The sequence below is a fragment of the Sander vitreus genome, chromosome 22 (genome assembly GCF_031162955.1).
Source record: "Sander vitreus isolate 19-12246 chromosome 22, sanVit1, whole genome shotgun sequence".
In the NCBI taxonomy this organism is placed as follows: Eukaryota; Metazoa; Chordata; class Actinopteri; order Perciformes; family Percidae; genus Sander; species Sander vitreus.
Window position 1 is genome coordinate 12,439,656 of NC_135876.1, and position 20,626 is coordinate 12,460,281.

The 20,626-nt window shown below is 40.6% G+C and overlaps 1 protein-coding gene across 1 annotated transcript; it reads right to left on the reverse strand.

Annotated features, from left to right (window-relative positions):
- Positions 1-436: 436 nt before the first annotated feature.
- Positions 437-20,626, reverse strand: ppp1r16a (protein phosphatase 1, regulatory subunit 16A). The gene is made up of 11 exons (XM_078280622.1): positions 20,525-20,626; positions 7,618-8,787; positions 6,890-6,960; positions 5,151-5,296; positions 4,678-4,781; positions 4,379-4,503; positions 3,716-3,841; positions 3,553-3,628; positions 3,185-3,314; positions 2,896-3,058; positions 437-2,764 (listed from the first exon to the last, which is right to left on the reverse strand). Exons 2-11 carry the CDS (start codon positions 7,862-7,864, stop codon positions 2,234-2,236), a joined length of 1,719 nt encoding a protein of 572 aa, XP_078136748.1. The 5' UTR covers positions 7,865-8,787; positions 20,525-20,626; the 3' UTR covers positions 437-2,233.

Here is a 20,626-nt window from a genome sequence, read left to right on the forward strand (position 1 = left end):
AGGAATAAACGTCAGTGTCTTGGCTCCTTTCTCTAACCATAAGACTATTATTTGACCCTATCTAATGTATAAAAAGCTTAAATGTGATGTTTCTTTACAAACATCTTCATCTGAGTCAACTTCCTATAAACAATACCATAAGAGACATAAACAACTATGATGTCTAGATCCATTCAATAAATAATTTTGCATTAAAAAAAAATACAAAAATCATTTGTGAAAGCATTGTTTTTATGTTTGTTTTTTTCTAAACAGGGCTCAGTAAAACTCACTATCAAAACTGAAATGCAATACAGCAATTAGAATGCACATCAGGTTGGAGTCCATGTCCGTTCGATCATTTTATCCCACTGCTCACCAAATTTACATGTGGGACTTTGTGCAAGCATTGCACTAAAGAAGGCCCCAAACTTTGACAAATAATCACATGACAAGATTACCAGGTTTGACAATAGAACTATATATTATCTTTGATAAATATCTTGCCTTCACAATCTTGCCTTCACACTTTTATCTTTAAAAAATAGAACTGTACACCATCAGCAATATACAGTATCAGATCCAATAAATAATGTGATTCCATTCAGAGGGTAGAAAAATTGAAATATTGACAGAAATCTAGAAATGATAATGATGGGCTGAGTAAATTATCTACTGATTTAAATATTTGTAGATGATCTCACATTCTTTTAGAGACAAACATTTAATTTACAAATTGCACCATTAGAAATATTGAAATGTAGGCTTTTCTGTGCACTGGAGAAAAAAATAATTCAGTATATTTTCAATCCAAGAAAAAAATCAAGCAAGGAAACAGTCCTTGTTTTCATCTTTGTGTGAATGTGTACATTCAGAGTACTGTAGCTCTACTGTATACTGAAACTATCCCGTGACTAAGAAATCTCCCAACCAGAAAAAACTGGCTTATAATGTAAATGTATATGAATGTAGATCACGTACCCTTTATAGCACTCAGTGAAGAAAACAGAACTTTAACCTCATTCTTAATTTAAAACAGATCATCTTATATTATTAGCTATTCAATTTCATTCAGCTTTATATGGATAAATCAACTTTTACACAATTCTAAGGCTTTTTAATGAAATGTCAATTTAGTTGAGTGGTGTAGTAAGATATAAATAAAGTATTGAATAAAGACTGAGGAAAGTAAATATTTTCTTGTGACAGCAAAACCGGAATCTGTAGTTCACTGCGTCACTAGATGGACACCTGCCGTCCAACAGAGGGTCAGTCGATAAATAAGAGGGAGCAACAGTGAATGGTAGGACCTTTAGTGTAAAGTGTGTATCATATTGAAAAAAGATAAGCAAAATAGGAAATAAGCAAAAAGATTGCACTTCAGTTCATTGAAATGCAGTGTAGATCAACCCCTCGTTGGCATGTCGCCTTAACTTACAGTCTTCAATGATTAATTTCAAGCATTTCTGTTTTGAAAGGTTTTTGCCACTTTTGGAGTGTAAAATGCCCAGCTTCTATACTCTATAGGCACTATGTGTCAATCAATCAATCCATTGTATTTGTCACATGAAATCGTACAAGATACAATTCCAATGAAATGTTATCCACTCAGCTCCTTAAACTTGTGCATGATTCATCATTAAGTAGAATGTGGCCGTCAGATCGGCACACACAAAAATAGTCCCCCTAGTTAAATGGCACTCCTGGATCCAGCCAAAGTCTCGGCGAAAGGACACTATAGCTCCGGACATCTTGCTGGAAACTGACAGAGGCCACCTAGCTCACCATCCGACGCCTGCACACTGGCTAGCAGGATGCCCAGCAGAGAGATGGCCAGTCGGTGTTTAATTCCTCCACGCTTGCCTCGGTGCCCACTCTGATGTAGAGATGGACGCAGAGATGGTCTTGCTTGTCCATGTAGTCGGGATCGTAGCCATAGGTCGTAGCTGTTAGCCATCTTCCCCTTTTACTGCGTTTACTCTGATGTTTACATTTGAAAACTTCATGGGCCAGCAGGCTAGCTAGCCCAGGCTAGCAGAGTCGGCAGGAGACTGGAAAGTTGATTTCCCGATTTTGATGAGGGACTTATCGCCACAGGCCATCACCGTGTAACGTCAACCATATAAAGCACAACTAATTTGTAAAACAGACAATTCAGCATACATTTTGCGGAGCTGACGGAGAGGCATCTGGAGAGTTCCGTGCCTTCTAGAATAAAAAAAAAAATTGTGCGTCTTTGTGTGTGCCAGGCTGTCTACATGAGTCCACAGCAAGGCTCCTTATTGTTAGACTGGTCCTCCTCAGGGGCTCTGAGTTTCAGCAGCGGAGGGTCTCCGCTGGCTGGGGTGAAGTACACCTGGCTCGGGGAGGCTACCTCCTCTGCATTGGGGGTCATTTGGAGCTCTGGCTGGGCCTGAGTGTTTGTCACCTCGGCCACTGCAACAGAAGGCTCCTCCTCCAAGGAAGGGGGCAGCGGCGGGGGAGGCGCTGGGTACTTATTGAGCTTGGCAGCTGCCCGCTGGCGTTTCAGGTCAGCCAGGGTATGGTGTGATTTCGCTCTAGTCATACTGTCTGCCCCCTCTCCCTCTGTAGACCCTGACCCAGATGCAGGGCTGAGCTGGTACGAGGCGCTGCGATCCATGAGACCACCTCCACCAGTCCTCAGCTCTCCAGGTACAGAGGAGGACAGAGAAACAGAGGTGCCTCCATTACCTAGGCTGGACATGATTTTCCTGTCTGCAGCCTCCAGTTCCTCTAAACGTGATGTGGCTCCACCACTAGCAACCTGAAACAAAAGAGAACTTTAAAGAACACATACTAGTTTAATCAGCTTTAACTCTAAAATGTGACAAAAACAGCAATAACCAGACACATTTTCTTAAAATTTTCTCTTTCTACAACACTGAGCTCGCTCACCACGGTGGCATGCTGGTTCAGCTCATTGTCTGTTTGTCTGTCCTCGTCGTCGTCATGTGGCTCTGGCTGTCGGCCGCGCTCCTGCCACACCATGGCCTCTTTGTGGTGCTCCCGCCGGTACAGACTGGAGCGCTCGTTCACACTGACACGACGTACCACCTTACTGTACAAACAACGTACAGACAAACGATAGAAAAGGGGAACAGTGAAGCTAACCGGCTTCAATTTTATGTGTATGTTTTTCCCCCTCTGGTTCCCTTGAGTTCGCTGGCCTAGTGTCCCCTCTCACCCTCTGCTGCCAGTACTAGAGGCTCGTCTTTGCAGTGTGCCCTTCTGCCGGTCCTGGCTCTTCATGATGGCATCATGTTTGTGCTTCAGGTCCATCAGTTTGGCTCTGACCTCTTCATCCATACACACGTCTGAAATGGCAGCAGCAGCAAAGGTTAGACACTGGAAAGTATGAAAGGAAAGATGCTAACAAGAAAGCTATAATTGAGAGACAATTAAGGAATGGATCAGGATAATTAGTTCCTAAAAGAGGCTGTATTACACTTGAAGCAGGGGATTAGCATTATATCACTAAAGGTGAAAGGTACTGTCAATTACATAATTTTGCCATTAGGCAATACAGGACCAAAAAGGCCTTTCTGGTCTTACCCAGAGGTGTCTCCTCCAGGACAGACTTGGTGTTTAAACTGGCTCCATGGGCCACCAACAGTTCCACCATTTGGATCTATGGAACACATACAATGAACCCTATTAATGGGTCATTTAAGAAAAGGGGAAGGTTCTTATCTTTTGGTCCGTGTGCAGCACTTACTTGTCCCCAGCAGGAAGCGGCGTGTAGTGGCGTCCAGCCATCAGAGTCCTTCACCTCCACCAGAGCTCTGTGCTCTAGCAATAATTCCGCCACAGACATGTAGCCATTAGCAGACGCTATATGGAGCTGGGAGAGACGTTCAACATTGATCATTAAAGTGCTGACCTAGGGGGAGGCACTTCAAAAGTTTGGGTTTTACTAAATTCACCAGAAAAAAACCACTTAAAAGTAAAATACTATGTCCAAATGCATTCAGAAAAAGCTAGAAAACGGGATCAAACTCTTTAATAGAAAGAGCATTGCTGCAAGCTCTACTGCAAATGTAAACTACATGTATACTCCTGATTTAGACCTTCTTTGGAGACATTCAAAGTAAGATACTGACTAAGCTGCTGACTAATAACACTACCTTGTTTTGATATTGATTTTTAAAATGTAAGGTAAGCTTTGTGTTTTCCCTGTTCAAGATCTTGAATGAAAAATTAACCAAAATACACCAATCATTCATTTCAAAAGTCCAGACTTTGTCTAGCCTGTAATTTCTTGGCAGAGATTGATTGGTTATTCAAACATCTGTGAATGTACCCTAGGATCATAAGTATGATTAAAATCCCTGGCCTTCTTTAATTTTCTTAATGTATATAGTACATGCCCCCGTCTCACCAGTGCTGTTCCATTAGTGTCCTGTGCATTCAAGTCTGCTTCGCTGTGAACCAGAGCCTGAACGTCAGCGAGCATTGCCGCCTCTTTAGCCCCTCGACATTCATCTATGCGGTCCTGAGTTATCCCTACACACACACACACACACACACACACACACACGATGGAGATGTGTTAACTTTGAAAGAAATATATTACATGTTCCTTCTTTTTTAAGAGGAAGACTACATTACTTTTAAATAAATGCCATTAAAATAAACTACAACAATTTCTGCAGCTTGGATTCGACTCATCTTACTGACCTTGTTCAGCCATAACCATCTCCAGCAGCTCGAGGGTGGCCTCATCCTCACAGAGGTCATAGGGCATGTTGCCATCCGCATTGACAGCCAGCAGGTCAGCCCCACTAGAAACACACGCACACACACAGATTTGAGTGCCATACTGTGACACACCCTGATGTGCTCAGCCACTCAAGAATATTCATACACTTGCAAAGTGTATTAGGTCAAGCTGCAGCCATATTTGCATTGTTTATGTAAACTTGTCTCAAGCAGGATCTCAGTCTATATATACACTTTTGTCTAAAATTAAATTTCCACTTTGCCTGGATGTAAGGATATAGCAACATGTATTATAATACAGTTGAGACAAAACTCCACAATATATCAGCTCATTCATTTCTACACTTTGGATTACCCACCAGAAGCAGGAGAAACATTCTATGATATGACAGATGCATAAATGCGGGGCTGAAATTCAAGGGAAAACTCACGCCTGGATCAGGAGCTGCACCAATCCAGTGTGTCCACAGGTGGCAGCAGCATGCAGTGGTGTCCACAGCTCACTGTCACAGGCATTCACACAGGCACCAGCATCCAGCAGGCACTGCACTATCTCCACAAAGTCATCAATGCAGCACTGAGAATAGAGAGCAGATGTAGATACTGCATGTATGAAAATGTGTATGAATACAAAAGGAAGAACAGACAGCACAAAACAGGCATAGACAATGATAGAAAACCTATACTATAGGCAAACAAGCATAAAGAGACATGGATAGACCATTGCATAATTATTTATGGTAACTAATACACTGTCTTGAGTAAAAGAAAACATTTGCTTGCATGGCCCAGCCCTCTGCTGTGTAAACAGCACATTTTCCAAGAGTAAGAGCAAAGTCAACTGCTTTCATAAAGAGTTCTCTGTGCCCTCAAATACCCCTCCCATGAATTTATAGTAGCATGTGTATGTCACTTATAAAAGAGAAATAAATGACACAAGAGAAGTGGCCATCTGAACTGTAAAGATCTGTGTGTAGCTATAGATGTGTGTCCTTCAAGGTCACGGGAAACAAAACACAGGAATATTATCATGGTTTCTTTTAAATCTGACTGTGCATGTCCAGGAAAGGAATGTAACCCTAAGCAAGTTGCCCACACTCTTTGGCCCTCAAACTAAAATGGTGGGAATGAATCAGTGTGTTGTAAACGGATGTAAACTAACTTAAGATAAGTTACGGTTCAGACAAAATAAAGGGAAACATTACTTGGTGAGCTCAGAGCTGTGACCACACATTACATAAACATACTCGGTCAAGTGTTGGTGTTAAACTGTATGGGTAACCTTGTCCCATCTATTGCAAGGCTGTGCTTGTGTAAGCTGCTGTTGTGAGTGGGTACCTGAGTAGGCACTTAAATGGCCTAAATGCAGGCAGTTGTGTGTGTACAGTATGTGTGACGTTGTAGTTTTTCTGGTGCACTGTGAGTGAAGTGCTTGATGAGTATAAGGGAATAATTAGGTGGGGCACACAAGTGGCACAGGGGCTACATTTTGATTCCCTGTCTTTTTTTTTCTCGCATTGCCAGACCTATCTCCACAGCGCTGTGGAGTAATGTTTGGCTACACCACAGATACATTCTGGGATAGGAGAAAAAAAAACACTCAAATCAATCGTCTTGGGCGGCAATAAGCTCCGGACACATAGACGGTGCCTCTGCAAAATGGTCAAGGAAGGAACTTGTTTTGGTGGAACATTTGCACCGCGCAAAAGAAAAAGCCACATAAAATATTAAATATAGTTAACTGTTAACTGCTAACACAATAGAGTAATGTGAGCTATTTAAATTAGCTGGATACATGGTTAAATGTAATTTGCTCTTACCAGTGTATCGCTGTTTACTTCGTCCACAGCAATCCCCACCAATGGATTCCAAAACATTAGATAGTAAATGTCGTAAACATATTCTTTGTAAATCTTTACAATCATTCCCTGAAAGAACTAAGCAGACCTTCCTTATTGCATGATCCAGATTACCTTTAAAACTTGCCATTTTCAGCGTGTAGCTTGCTAGCTCGAAGTATGTTGTTGTTTCCCGAAGTGAAGGGAGTTTGAGAACTGCAACACACAGAGAGCGGAAGCAGAGGGACATCCAGCACGTGAACTCACGCTAGGTGTGTGTGTGTGTGTGTGTGTGTGTGTGTGTGTGTGTGTGTGTGTGTGTGTGTGTGTACCTGATGTAGAGCTGTCAGTCCATCCTCGTTGACCAGATCTGGGCTGACACCACTGTTAAGTAGCTCCCTCACTAGAAGCAACACAAGCATACACATTGACATTATAGACAAACACAAACACCTACATAACATAAACATATACACTTGGCACATATCTGTCTGCCCTAAATATATTAAGAAATGATACCCATGCGGGGTGCGTGTCTGTGTGTTTGTGTGTGTGTTAACTTACAATGTTTGCCACAATAATTAGCCTTGATCCTGCAGCTCACAATAACGCGATTGAACACAAAACGCCTTTCTCATTACAATTAAGTTTGACGTATCAAGTATAAATTATGCATGAAAAACTTTCTTTGAATCACATTTTACGGAGCACAATGCACCAGCTGATAAGGGCTTTATGTCTCAGGAAAGGCCAACAGCAACACAAGACAAAGGAGCCAAATGTAGAGGTCATAGTATCCCCTGACTTTTAGAGTGAGGCTGCTTTTACAAGTTATAGGAGTTTGATTGGTCTAGGCAGGAAGGTTGTGCATTAGTCTGTTTTAGAATAGTCTGAAATCACTTGTCATCCTGTCTTGAGTTCTCTTGACTGATTTACTTCCAATTTATTAAAGATTAGTGTTAAAGCTCTTCAGTCCACAACATTTAAGGCTCTCTAAATGACTTTTCTCTGTGAGAGAGAGAGAGAGAGAGAGAGAGAGTGTGTGTGTGTTTCTACCAACCCTCGTCCAGGTCATTGCGTGCAGCTGCATCTAGCAGGGTGATGGCCTTTGGGAACGTAACTTTGGTGGTGCGGGGCTTCTTCTTATCTGCTTTGGCCCTTGACCCTCGTGTTGCATCCTTTTCCATCTGCGCCCATCCTTTCAGCTGCTGAGTGCGCCGCTTCTGGGCATGCTTTAGGCGTTCGGTGGCACTCAGACGCCCGATTGTGGCCATCTCAGCCAGCAGCTCGCTGTGCTCTGATGCCATGCCACCACAACACTATGAACTGTCACAGTGGCTTCTCTGTTACTGTTTGTTTCTCTTAGTCCAAAAGGATATTCAATATAAAATGTTTCAGGTTTCTAAATGTATCATATACTTCCTTTATGCCTCCCAAAGAGGCCCTTCTGTAAGGCCAAACAGGCCTACGTTAGGGCCTGTGGAAGAGCACAAACAGATAATGCAGTTTATCTGTAAATGTATGGACAAAGCAGCAAAAATGTAAAGTATGATGAAACAAAACAACGTATGTTGCGCAATCAGGTGACAGATATCACCATGCTTTCAGAAGTAAGCAACATGTAGAATTTTTGCAATGTCTCTTTCCCGTCTTTCATGATAACAACTCTTATGGTGTAATGGGGAAAAGGATAGAGAAAGATGTCCAAAACATTATCATCCAAGCTGTGGATTGTAACCAACTGTCAGTTCTCCCATCCATATCAACTGTTGGGCCGTGGCCAATGATCCACTGAGGGAAAAGAGAGACAGAGAGAGAAAAGGTAGTGCTAGAAAGGCAGAGTCAAACTATTCTCCAGGTTGGATGCGCCATCTGAGCTTCTAATCCAAAGTGGTGGTGACTGTGTCCAAGAATTGGATCCAATAGAGGGGCAAGACCTTGAGAATCAATAGTGAGTATATGGTGCCAGTGGACAAGAAATCCACATGGTAGGAAGAAGTAGTGAGTTTAAGCAACAACAACAAAAAGGGGCATCTGTAGGATTTACATAAGGCCTACTTTAAGTGACAGGATGAATGTATCCCATAGTGGTGAGTTGAGACTATTCCAAAGTCAACTTCTCCTTCTTATTGTTGTTGTTGCACTTTTTTGGCAGGTCTTCAGAAGAAGAGCGCTGTGAACGAAGGTTTCAATGATCCGTCCCTCAACAACATTGTCTTCTGTCTTCAAACTGTAAGGGAAAAGGCAGGAAAAGAAAATGTGAGTGCTGTTACAGTATAATGTACACACGCTGCTCTCCTAACCCGTTATCTTCAACCCTTGAGCTCCTTCCACCTACTCCCTTCTCTCCCATTCCTGTCCCGAAGGAAACCTGAGACGTTGGGAGGCTTTTCATTAATGATTGACAAACGCTGCAGCACGACACACACTTTGCTGCTATTGGCATACACACGGGGCAAGACTGAGAGAGTGATGTGGTGGAGAACCGGTTAAATAGCTGGTATGAGACATGTTTCAGTGCTTTAAGTACTAACTCTGGCAACCTTGCTCTTGTTACCTTTCGTTAACTTCCCAGGCGAGTTACGTGGCTCACGCACTTGGTTCTTTCCAGGCTACTCATTTATTATTTAGGCCCGGGCCTGTGAGCGCTGAGAGGAAGGTTAACTAGATGCACTCAGTGAGATAGAGAGAGTGACTGACAAGACAGTAGTCCTGGGCCACAGAGCCACTGCAGCAAGCAGCCAACTACCTGAGAAGTTGGGAGGTAGACCACAGCGCTCTATAAATCAGCAGATTACACAGCAAACGGATGCAGGACGATTCATAACAACCAGGTAGCAGTTACAGGGTTTGGTTTATATCCCAGTTAACAGATTTAAGATTGTTTTTAACAAATTACATTTAATGGAGTTTTCCAACGATTCTTTCTCAACAAATAAAGCCATTTGTTGACTTTTGTGCTTCATTTTCAGATGTTTGAATAAAAACAGATGAATTTAAAATAATACAATTCTAGTGTAGCCTGCTAAAACTATAATCACATGGAACTTACTGTAGGTTGTTAGAGACATCTAGATCAACCAGCATCCAAATTTCACCAGGTGGAATAAGTTCCACCTGGTGATTCATCTACTCTGTTTGGTGGCTGATAACTGGACTGGTGGGGATGCAAACCGAGCAGCAAGTCAATACAATTGGTAGGTACAACTATATAAAGAGTTTAAAAGTTCTAACTAATGACTTTACTATGGTTAACAAATCATTTACTAATGGTTTATAGTCCAGTTATAAACCACTATTAAGAATTATCTCTGGCTGCTGTTTATCCCGTTTGGTAATAATGCAGTTACGTACACTAATACGTGTTAATTGTTGTTAATACATTTATTTTAGTCCAGTAACTTTTCAGGTTTTTCCAAAAAGGCACATGGTCAATTAAAATGTTTACCTGATGAACTAAATAACTAACTATCTAAGAAATATAAATGAAGTGTCCTGCTGGAGGAGTTTAGAAACCAGGTAATGGGATTTTTCACAATCCAGCAACCCCAAAACCTTTTCTTACTGATGGCTTATATATATATATATATATATATATATATATATATATATATATATATATATATATATATAGCATTAGTATACGAGTTATTAACCATAAAGTCAGTAGTTACAAATTATAAATCTTTTGTAAATGGTGACTTATTTAAAAGTAGTACTATTACATGAGACACTAATATTACTTAAAGAATAACATGTAGTATCTGCAGCATAACTACCGATATCTGTAACTAGCTACAATGTTAGGATTTCCTTAGATTGAGGCTTGAAGCTTAATTCTCCCCCATAGACTGCAGGCTACTACATGGATCATTCATTCAAACAATACATAAACATGGACTAAGAATGCACAGGATCATACATGGATGATGAATGCTGTAAGGTTAATTTATAATGCCAATAATCCATGTGGTAAATTCTTCAACCTGTCTTCCTCCTACAAGAAAAAAACATGGTGTCCAAAGTCCATGTGCTTGTTAAAAGGTCAACAGGAAACAAGGAACCCTTAAGGAACCCTTAAGGAACAATTAAGGCTAGTCCTAGTAGCCTGACCTATTTTTGGTCGGTGTTTTCAACCACAGTTAACAAATGAAAAGGGGAACATGTTTTGTGGCATTTTAAGAGGCTTTAAAAGGGAGAAAGGATTGGAGAAATAGGGAAAATATCTGCAGGAACTTAACTGCTGCATTAGTGGGATAATGCTAGACACAATCTGAAAGATCAGTGGAGTAAAGATCCCAATCCTAAATGTTAGTATTGTGTGGCTCACAAATTCAACTACTCATTTTTTTTTAAAGAATTCATTCTCTGCATTTGACTCATATTTCAGATGACTCAGACTTTATTAATATAACAAAATGTGTTTTATTAGAGTTCATGTCAAATACAAAAGTGAAAAATAGCTTGCAAACAGACCCAGACATAAACAAAAACGGATTGAGTCATCTGCAACTTAAAATACGACCGCTTAGGTCATCTGCACTTTTGTTGATTTGTGCAAATCAGAAAATTCAATAAATCTTTACATTTTGGCAAACAAGACTCATCCAATGCTAACTATATTGTTTGACTGGAGTACATTATCATTTCAGATGAATGGATTATAACAAGCAAGCAGTGTTAAATGTCGTTTCCGCTTCATTTTAATGACATGTGCACACAGGAATTTTAGAAAATCTCTCCTTTCATTTGATGGCCTTGCATTGGCATAGTGTGCCTGATGTGGATTTGTAATATTACCTTACTTTGATTTGTAATATTACCTGTGACCACTGTGACAATAAGGGCTGCCTTTATTGGAAATATATAAAGTTCTGTTAGAAGTGAATGAGATTTCTGTGTTCTACATCTAAAATAAACTTACTACAAACGTACATAAAGTAGCTTGGAGACTGAAATGGGACGCTGTTCCATTGTCTCCATCTACTTTTCTTTTAGTGCCAATCATGTGATCATGACAATTAAACCGGTTTACAGTGTTTCCACCCTGACCCGATAAGTCCTTTACATATAAACTAATTTCTGGCCCTGTGTTAAAAGCATCCGGATAATCTAAATGACAGCAACAACCAACACAGATCTTTTCTATCTGTCCATTTGAACAATCTTTGGTCCAAATATCATGTTTCAAACAATCTTATTCTGGATTTACTTGACTGACAAAAATCTCATCAAGAACTCAAGTTTTTTAGTTTAAAAGCCATAGACTCCTTTAAGCGTTTCTCACAGAGGCTGTGTCAGCAAACCAAGGTAGATTATACCTGTTAATATGCTGGTACATCGATTTGCTGGTACATCGCATAAATCAGGCATTAGAGCCTTCAAAGAATGTGGATCTCTAAAATCATTTCATGGGTCATTGGTTAGGTAAGTGGCAACACTAAATAGGCTTACATATTGCAAAAAGTAAAATTTTAACGGGAAAAAGTTACGAGACATGCACCCTTACAGGGCTGGGTAGTAACGGTTTACCTGTAATCAGGATTACATGATCAGATTACAAAAATAAGTAACTATAATCAACACAAATTGCGTTTGAAAAGATTTGCAATTAGATTATAGTAAAATTGTCAAGGATTACTTGATTATATTTTTGATTACTTCTTTAAAATATTTTGTTTTTTTAATGATGATTTATGGATAATGGAGCTTTTATGCCTTTTTATTTACATTGAACATGAAAGATGAACATCTTGAATCTTGCGTTACAAGAGCAAAGTCCTCCATGAGGCCTTTGATTACAGGCTCTGACACACCAGCCCGATGGCTGACCGTCGGCAGAAAAGGCAGTCGGACTGATCATTCGGCTCCCGTCGGTCCAAAAAGTACCTCGGACACACCAAAGCGATGCCGACTTGAGTGTATATTCTGCTCGTGCGTGAGACGTAATATGTCTCCATAACAGCAGGCGGCGCTAATCTGTACTGTCGCTCAAAAAATGAAAACCGGAAATGACGAACGCGTCACATGGGTCTGACTTCTCAAAGCCGACCATATTGGCGGCTCGTTCGGAATACGATGTCGTATTTTACGAAAATAGTTCACCGAAACGTGTTTCTGAAAACATTTTAAGCGAGAAACGGGCCATGCAGTTGCTGAATCTGTCTGTTTTGTTGATCGACAAAGGTCAGTTTGAAAGATTTTCGTCAGATTTTGAGAGGCGTTTGTCACGCTCATCCTGCTCGTCATTTCCAGTAAGTGTTTTAACATACGTGCACTGCTTCGCTAGTCAAGGGCTAGCACTCCACCAATCAGATTGGTCATTGAGTCCGACTGCCCACTGGCCGATTCAACAGGTCAAATTGGCCCAAATTAAAGCAGACAGCTCCTCCAACTGACGACGGCACGGAACACACCGAACAGACTCAAGTCACCGACCTCGCCAGACTGTCCGGCGGCCGATAATCGGGTTGGTGTGTCAGCGCCTTAAAAACACAGCAGCAACAAAAAATTGCACACAAAAAAACAGCATCCCACCATGCCAGTAATGATTTTGTAAGGGTAATTTGATTTGACCAACTAAAACTGAATATGCATTTTATTAGCACTGAAAATGTTTTTAGATGTTTTAAGGAGGAAAAATATTTAATAATTTATTATTTAATAATTATTAATTTAATAGTTAATTTTTTTTAAAGGTGCAAAATTTACATTTTTGACCGACCCCTGCTTGCTTACATATAGGCCAACTTTGACACATACACACATGCAAAGTCAAACTTACTCTCATTCTCCCACTCATGATACATTTGCATGCAAACAAACAAACAAACAAATATCTTCTAATTAGCCATTTTGGCAGAGCGAGCAAGACAACTTAAATCTCGGCCAAAGCCAATCAGTGCAGGGTATCGGGGAAATGGAGCTGAGACAGAAGCGGAGACATGGCTAGTCCATGTACACAAACATGAAAGACATATCACGTCCTACCAAGAACACAGGTCCAAATAAACACACTTATTTGTTGTTTAACTGTCAGGTCGACCCAATCCTACAATCCAGGCATCACCATCATCATGGAAGTACACCAGCTCTGCTTTCACACACACACTGTAGCAGGAAGTAATATAAATATACTAATATTCTTCCCTGGACATGCCTTAAACAGGACTCTACTACTGTCTATATACAGTGGGGAGAACAAGTATTTGATACACTGCCGATTTTGCAGAAGATGGGTCGTGGCTGGGTCATCCAGCAGGACAACGACCCGAAACACACAGCCAGGGCAACTAAGGAGTGGCTCCGTAAGAAGCATCTCAAGGTCCAGTCTCCAGACCTGAACCCAATAGAAAATCTTTGGAGGGAGTCCGTATTGCCCAGCGACAGCCCCGAAACCTGAAGGATCTGGAGAAGGTCTGTATGGAGGAGTGGGCCAAAATCCCTGCTGCAGTATGTGCAAACCTGGTCAAGAACTACAGGAAACGTATGATCTCTGTAATTGCAAACAAAGGTTTCTGTACCAAATATTAAGTTCTGCTTTTCTGATGTATCAAATACTTATGTCATGCAATAAAATGCAAATTAATTACTTCAAAATCATACAATGTGATTTTCTGGATTTTTGTTTTAGATTCCGTCACTCACAGTTGAAGAGTACCTATGATATCAATTATAGACTTCTACATGCTTTGTAAGTGGGAAAACCTGCAAAATCGGCAGTGTATCAAATATTTGTTCTCCCCACTGTATATGAACCACACACTGTCATTGCTTCCACACTGACTCAGAAGTGATGGACTGCAAACCAGAATTTTCACCACCAAACAAATCCTTATACACAACATTATGTATCCAAACATGAAAGTAGTATCAAATAGGGCTGAAAGTAACGAATCCTCGATAAACTTGAGTACACTTGGATTACTGAAATGACTTCCCCGCCGGATCAGGTTAAACAGGTTAGACCCAGCACTGGGGGTCTACATGACAGCTGAAAGACAGCACTGAATTTGATGAATTTAAGAATTAGAGCAAATATTTTATTTTTACATAGTCAAGAACACATACATGAAATAAACGTATTCAAATGTAAATAACAAGCAATATGAAGTCGTTGGGGGTGATGCTGACAACTACCTGAAAGCATACTACTGGTGTGTATCTGTGTAACTTGTTAAACACTCCGGCTGTGCGTAGGAGCCTTTAACAACTCATCCTCTCTCTCTCTCCTCTGTGGGCTCTGTCTGTGTAAACCAATACTTAACACAAGTGTTTGCATCAAAAGTGCCATGTGTTCTTATTTTTCTCTCTCTTAACTATAACCTTTAACTTCAGAACCGTATGTGCTCTGGCCTGACAGTTGAGAGCAGTCTGAAAGTAGCCTCTTGGAGTTGGAGTTGCAGGCCATCATTTGGGCGTAAATAAACAAAGTGAAAGCCAGGGTGTGGTGAAAAAGAATAAATAAAAGCTTCAAGAGCCTCTCAGCATGAGATTGTTGTCTTGGTAGAGCTGTAATAATTCCAAATTTTGCTGTACAATTGTCTCAGAAATAATTGCGATCAACAATATAATTGTCTCCTTCAGTCAAATTCAAAAATATGTATTCACGTATTACTTTTTTAAACAAATTGAAGTTTTGAATGAATTCCAGGATAGCCTACATCTTTTGGCTATATATCACTGTTATGTGACCCAGATAATGTAATAACACAAATACACAGTCTAGAAAGTAAACCACAACTCTTTATTATAATAAAACATTTTTTCCCAAATGTATCCCTCCTTGTCATTTTTGCTGCTATGAACGTGAATAGGGTCAAGTGGCAACAACTAACAATTCAAATAATAATAAAAACATATAGTCCGACCAATAATCACTTATATAATTACAATTTGGCATATCTAAACAAAATCAACAATTACCAGTCAAACGCCTTAAGACCATAGCTAATGTTAGCAATTAATTGAGGTTAAACAAAGAAACCGCGAATATGTAAAAAAAATTGACAGTTAGACAATTATGTAATAGTTGTTAAAGGCCTGTGTCTTGGTCTGACAGATTAGCAGCTCAGTCAGTCTCAGCCTGCTGTCTGGCACTAATCAGCCTACTCTACCTCACTTAAAGCAGCAAACTGGAAGAGTTATTTATGCTTCTGTGTAACATCTATGGCGTGGCTACGCAAGTACGAGGAGACACGGACCTACGCTACGCCAGACCCTACGCCGTAGCCTGACGTCGCCCAAAAAGCACGCCAGCCCACTGGGAAAATGCCCGGTATGCCAGATGGCCAATCCGCCCTTGTCTATATCCTTCGCGTTCCACTTCGGGGATTGCGCCGGTGCTGCAGGAAATTCCGCCGGATGCATGTATTTTCCGTTTCCTTCCGCTTTCTTTGTGTTGGAATTTTAAATTCGGTGGATTTATGAGGACTATTGTTGACTGCTTCTCAGATCTCTCCATGGTATATTGAGACAGCTAGCTAGACTATCTGTCCAATCTGAGTTTTCTCTCGCACAACTATTTTGCAGCGGCTTTGTGCAGAGTTTAGCACCGCCCATGACGATTCTGATTGGTTTTAAGAAATGCCAATAAACCAGAGCATGTTTTCCTCCCATCCTGGAATGCTATGTGGAGTAGCCAGACCCTCCTTCAGCGCGCTTTGGAGGAGGGTTTGGCAAAGCGATACTACATTCCCCCCCCCCCCCGACACATTTCCTGGTTCTCCTTCTCCATAAACAACATGAAATCAATGAGATGGTTGACTTTTCCTGCTACAGATTTCCCACCGTGGTCAGAAAGCACGGGGGAGACACTTTATTTCTCTCACTATGACTCTAGAGTCGCTACTCGCTCCGGAGCTAAATTACATCTCTCACTCGCCACACCCACACCCACTCGCCACACCCACACCCACACACACACTTCTGGGTACATTAAGGTTGGTTGTGGTCACAATGCCATGCTAAAATATTCCCAGCACAACAACAGTGATTCAATTCAATCAGGTTTAAAAGTCAGATGCTCAAAATCAAAAAGCCTGAGTTTCTTTTCTAAATCTGGAATTTGCTGAAAATATTCAACAAACCACCACAAATGAAGCCAAAATGGCTTTTTCAACACCAACAATACATCAAAGGTTATTATTAGCAAACTATATTATAAACATTATATTATAAACCCACACATAACGATAACATATGGTTCCTTACTTTGAGTGAAAGTAATTCAATCAATTCAACAGTAAAGGGTAAAAATACAACAAAAAAATTTAATTGTCAACATTGTGATATTGAGATCTTACCTCATTCATCTGTCTGTGGCTGACAAATGTAGCTCTTATCAACAGTCTGTACCCTAAGGTCGATGAGAACTTGTGGTCTAACTTGTGTGTGCTAAGCTAGCAATTCATCAGTCTGAGTTAGTTTTGTCCCTTATAAATTAAGCCCCTGCACAAATGCAGAATGGGGAATTTGTTGGTGGCTAAACTGTGTAAGAGCCCTGTGATTCTGTGAGTCAGGCAGAGCCCAGACAGACGGGAAAAGACGAGGCGAGATCACTGATATTATACAAACTCTGGCACGGCACCACACGCACACGTGGGAAATACAACTAAACATTTTGTGTCTTTGGAAAAATGCCTCTGCATCAATCTGACATTTGTCGACTTTTTCCACCTCATGACCTAACAGGAAGGGCTGTCTACAGCTGCTGAGAAACATATACATCAATATATCATTCAACAGCTGGAATGAGTAGACCAGTATTAAAACAAACTGAGGCTCATACATTCATCAAGTGGGTGTTACCTATGGATGTATTAAGAGAAGTGTAAAAGCTTGTGCTTGAACATGCAAGAACACAACACAAAAAATGTGTGCTCAGCCCTGAATCTGGTTATACTGGAAATAGGCAAACAGCGCTATGTGCTGCTTCATTCATCGTTTGCCATCATGAAATAACATTGCTCAGCTGTTGTTATGTACGACCAGCAGCCCAGTGTGCTGTTTGATGTGACCTGCGGAACCTTCCTGTTGATTGAAACAAACAATGCTGAGTCAAAGCTGCTAGATAATTCTGGAATGATCCCATATGCTATCTGAACCAATGCCAAGTGACCTAAACTGCCTGCCTAATATTCACAAGGTTTTTTGTTTTTGTTTTCTGTTAATGTGCAACTTAAAATTAACGTATAAAGGAAGTAGAGCTTAAATGGTTCGCAAGTATTTTAAGATGACACCTTGGCACATAGTATAGACCAAACTGTAATCAATGAATCGAGAAAATAATCCTCACATTAGTTGCAGCCCTCGTGGGAAGGACAGAATGCAAATGACTGCAAAAGAGAGTGGGAGGGGGATCTACTTGAGAAGAGGTGGGCACTTTAAGTCCTGTCATGTGTCATGGTTTGAGCTGCTCCATATAAGCACTCAGCAATCTCAGTAATGCCACAGAGTAGCCAGAGTAGGGAGAGAGCAAGGGAGCATGGGAAAAAACAGAGAGTGTACATGTTTAATGGAGATATAAAGGAGATTTGGAGGATATATAGACAAAGAGCTGCTGATTTTTCTGGAGAACAGGATATGGAATAAAAGGGCAAGAGGATGTGGAGGAAAGAATGTGAAGGAGATAGAGGAAAGTATGAGCAGGAGGAGGAAGGATGGGGAGGAGACAGACGTTACTCCACTGACTGCTTCGAATCAGGAAGTAGGGTCGTGTCATGCAGGCACAGAGGTGGAGAGAAAAATAGGGATAAAGAATATTTAAATAGTGCCACATGATGAGATGATGTATACAACATCTGCAGGCAGAATCTCTCACATTTAAAACACATGTGATGGTAAAGAAATGTCTTAGTACAAAAAGACAGCGAAAAACAAGGGGGAGTTTATACAAGAGGAGGAATGTAACAGAGAGCCAAACGTTTCAGTTTGACCTTTAAAAAAAACTGCTTGAGTCATTTGACTTGTTGGAATTATCTTATCATGAAGAAAGAAAACTATATTAGGATGACTAAGAAATCTTTTTATAATGATTAACTCAAGTTACACACGAAGTTCAGGTTTTTGTCCTTCTACAGAATAAGTGCTTGTTCAGTTGAGATAACCTATCGTTGCCGCAATGGAGAATGCACACCTTGGATCTAAATTCAGTGCAAGATCACAATGGTTGAGTATAAGTAATAATAATAATAATAATAATAATAATAATAATAATGTATACTTTATTAATCCTGCAAGGGAAATTACAATGTTTTCACTCGGTTAATTATATACATCACACTCAGGCCTGAATTACACACACATGCTCAGTACCTATATGCACTAATGGAGAGATGTCAGAGTGAGGGGGCTGCCCATGGAAATACGCCCTGAGCAGTTGGGGGTTCGGTGCCTTGCTCAAGAGAGAACCTTGGCAGTGCCCAGGAGGTTAACTGGCACCTCTCCAGCTACCAGTCCACCACCATACTTTGGTCCGTATGGGGACTTGAATCAGCAACCCCTCCGGTTCCCAACCCAACTCCCTACTGACTGAGCTACTGCTACCCAAGTACAATTCAAGTACAATGTTGAAATATTAAGACTATTAAGGGGTCTACACAAGCTAATCTTGACCTATATTGTGAAACCTGCAAATATTTTATCATACAGGGAAATGCTATTGAAGAAGTACTTTGATCACACATGGAAATACTTGTGAACAAGACCGCAAGACTGGCTTGACAAGAATTGATGACTGTGAATTTATTTAGGTTAATAAGTCAGTGATTCAGTGTTTCAAGTCAAATAGTCAGTGAGTAGCCTCAGGATATAGATATCCTGCAGTCAGTGATCATCAGAGGGAAAACAAGCACCAAGACAAACAAAAATCAATATTTCTTTACTTACAACATATCTCCATAGAAGATTAGGTTTGCAACCAATTCATTATCAATTAATGTGTTCATTATTTTCTTGATCAATCAACTAATTGAGTGAGTTTAATCATGACAAAGAAAGACAGCAACCTTACTATAACCAGAGAATGATTGGCATTTTTGCTGAATAAATGACTGGTATGAAACGACAATGTTATCAACATAATTGCTGATAAATTTTCTGTCAAATGACTACTTGATGAATCCAATATTTGTTTCAGCCCTACAGAAGATAATAGTTGGCACAAGAACAATACAATAATCATGCTATAAAAACTGTTTATTTGAACTGCATGCTCTCGTTTTATATAATTTCCCCACCCACCTTATAATATAACAACAGGACTATAGCACTGGCTGGCATTGGACCCATTTGACAATGACCTAGCTAGCTGAGCAGCTTGTACTACAAAAGTCATCCTGTAGATTTATGTCAGCCTGTACCTGATAGTACTTTGCACTCATTGCCCTATCACGAACCTGTGATATAGCTACTAGATTAGATACCGGAAATTTCTATGTAACTTTTTACTTTAACAGTGTGGCACGATCACAGTAAATAAAAAGACAGCGACAACAGATGCGTTTGCTTTTCTTGTCCCCATTCTGTGTAGGATTAACTGTGAGCAACAGATTAGCTAACCTACCTTGTGGTCCACAGACAGGCTCAACAGGTGATCTGACAGGAAGCAGTTCGTTTAACGTTAAGCTACCTGGCTTCATTAATCGTGTCCAGGTGCAGATCAAGTTAACACCGGCGGGTTTACCCTAGCATGTTGCCTGTGTCTTAATTGTTAAAATGGTAAGAACACTTGTTGAGCAGCGATAAAGTCGGCTACCTTTGATGTTGTGTCATGCTAACGTTACCTTAGCCTCAGGTTAGCCTACTTTTCAGCTACACGACAGCCAGAGTCGTGCTGGTGTTTAACGTGAAGTGAATTAAACGTTACGTCGCCTCAACGACAATTTACTTTGACTGACACAAGTTAAACCGAGCAGGGTGTACAATATCGACGTGAAATGATAGAAAACAATGTGGCGACACCTTACCTGTTGAGTTGACTGAAAGTTGCAGGTCTGCTGCTGTCCCCAGCTCCTGCTCCTGCTCCTGCCAGCCCTCTGGGGAAATGCTTCACCATAACAACCGGAGCT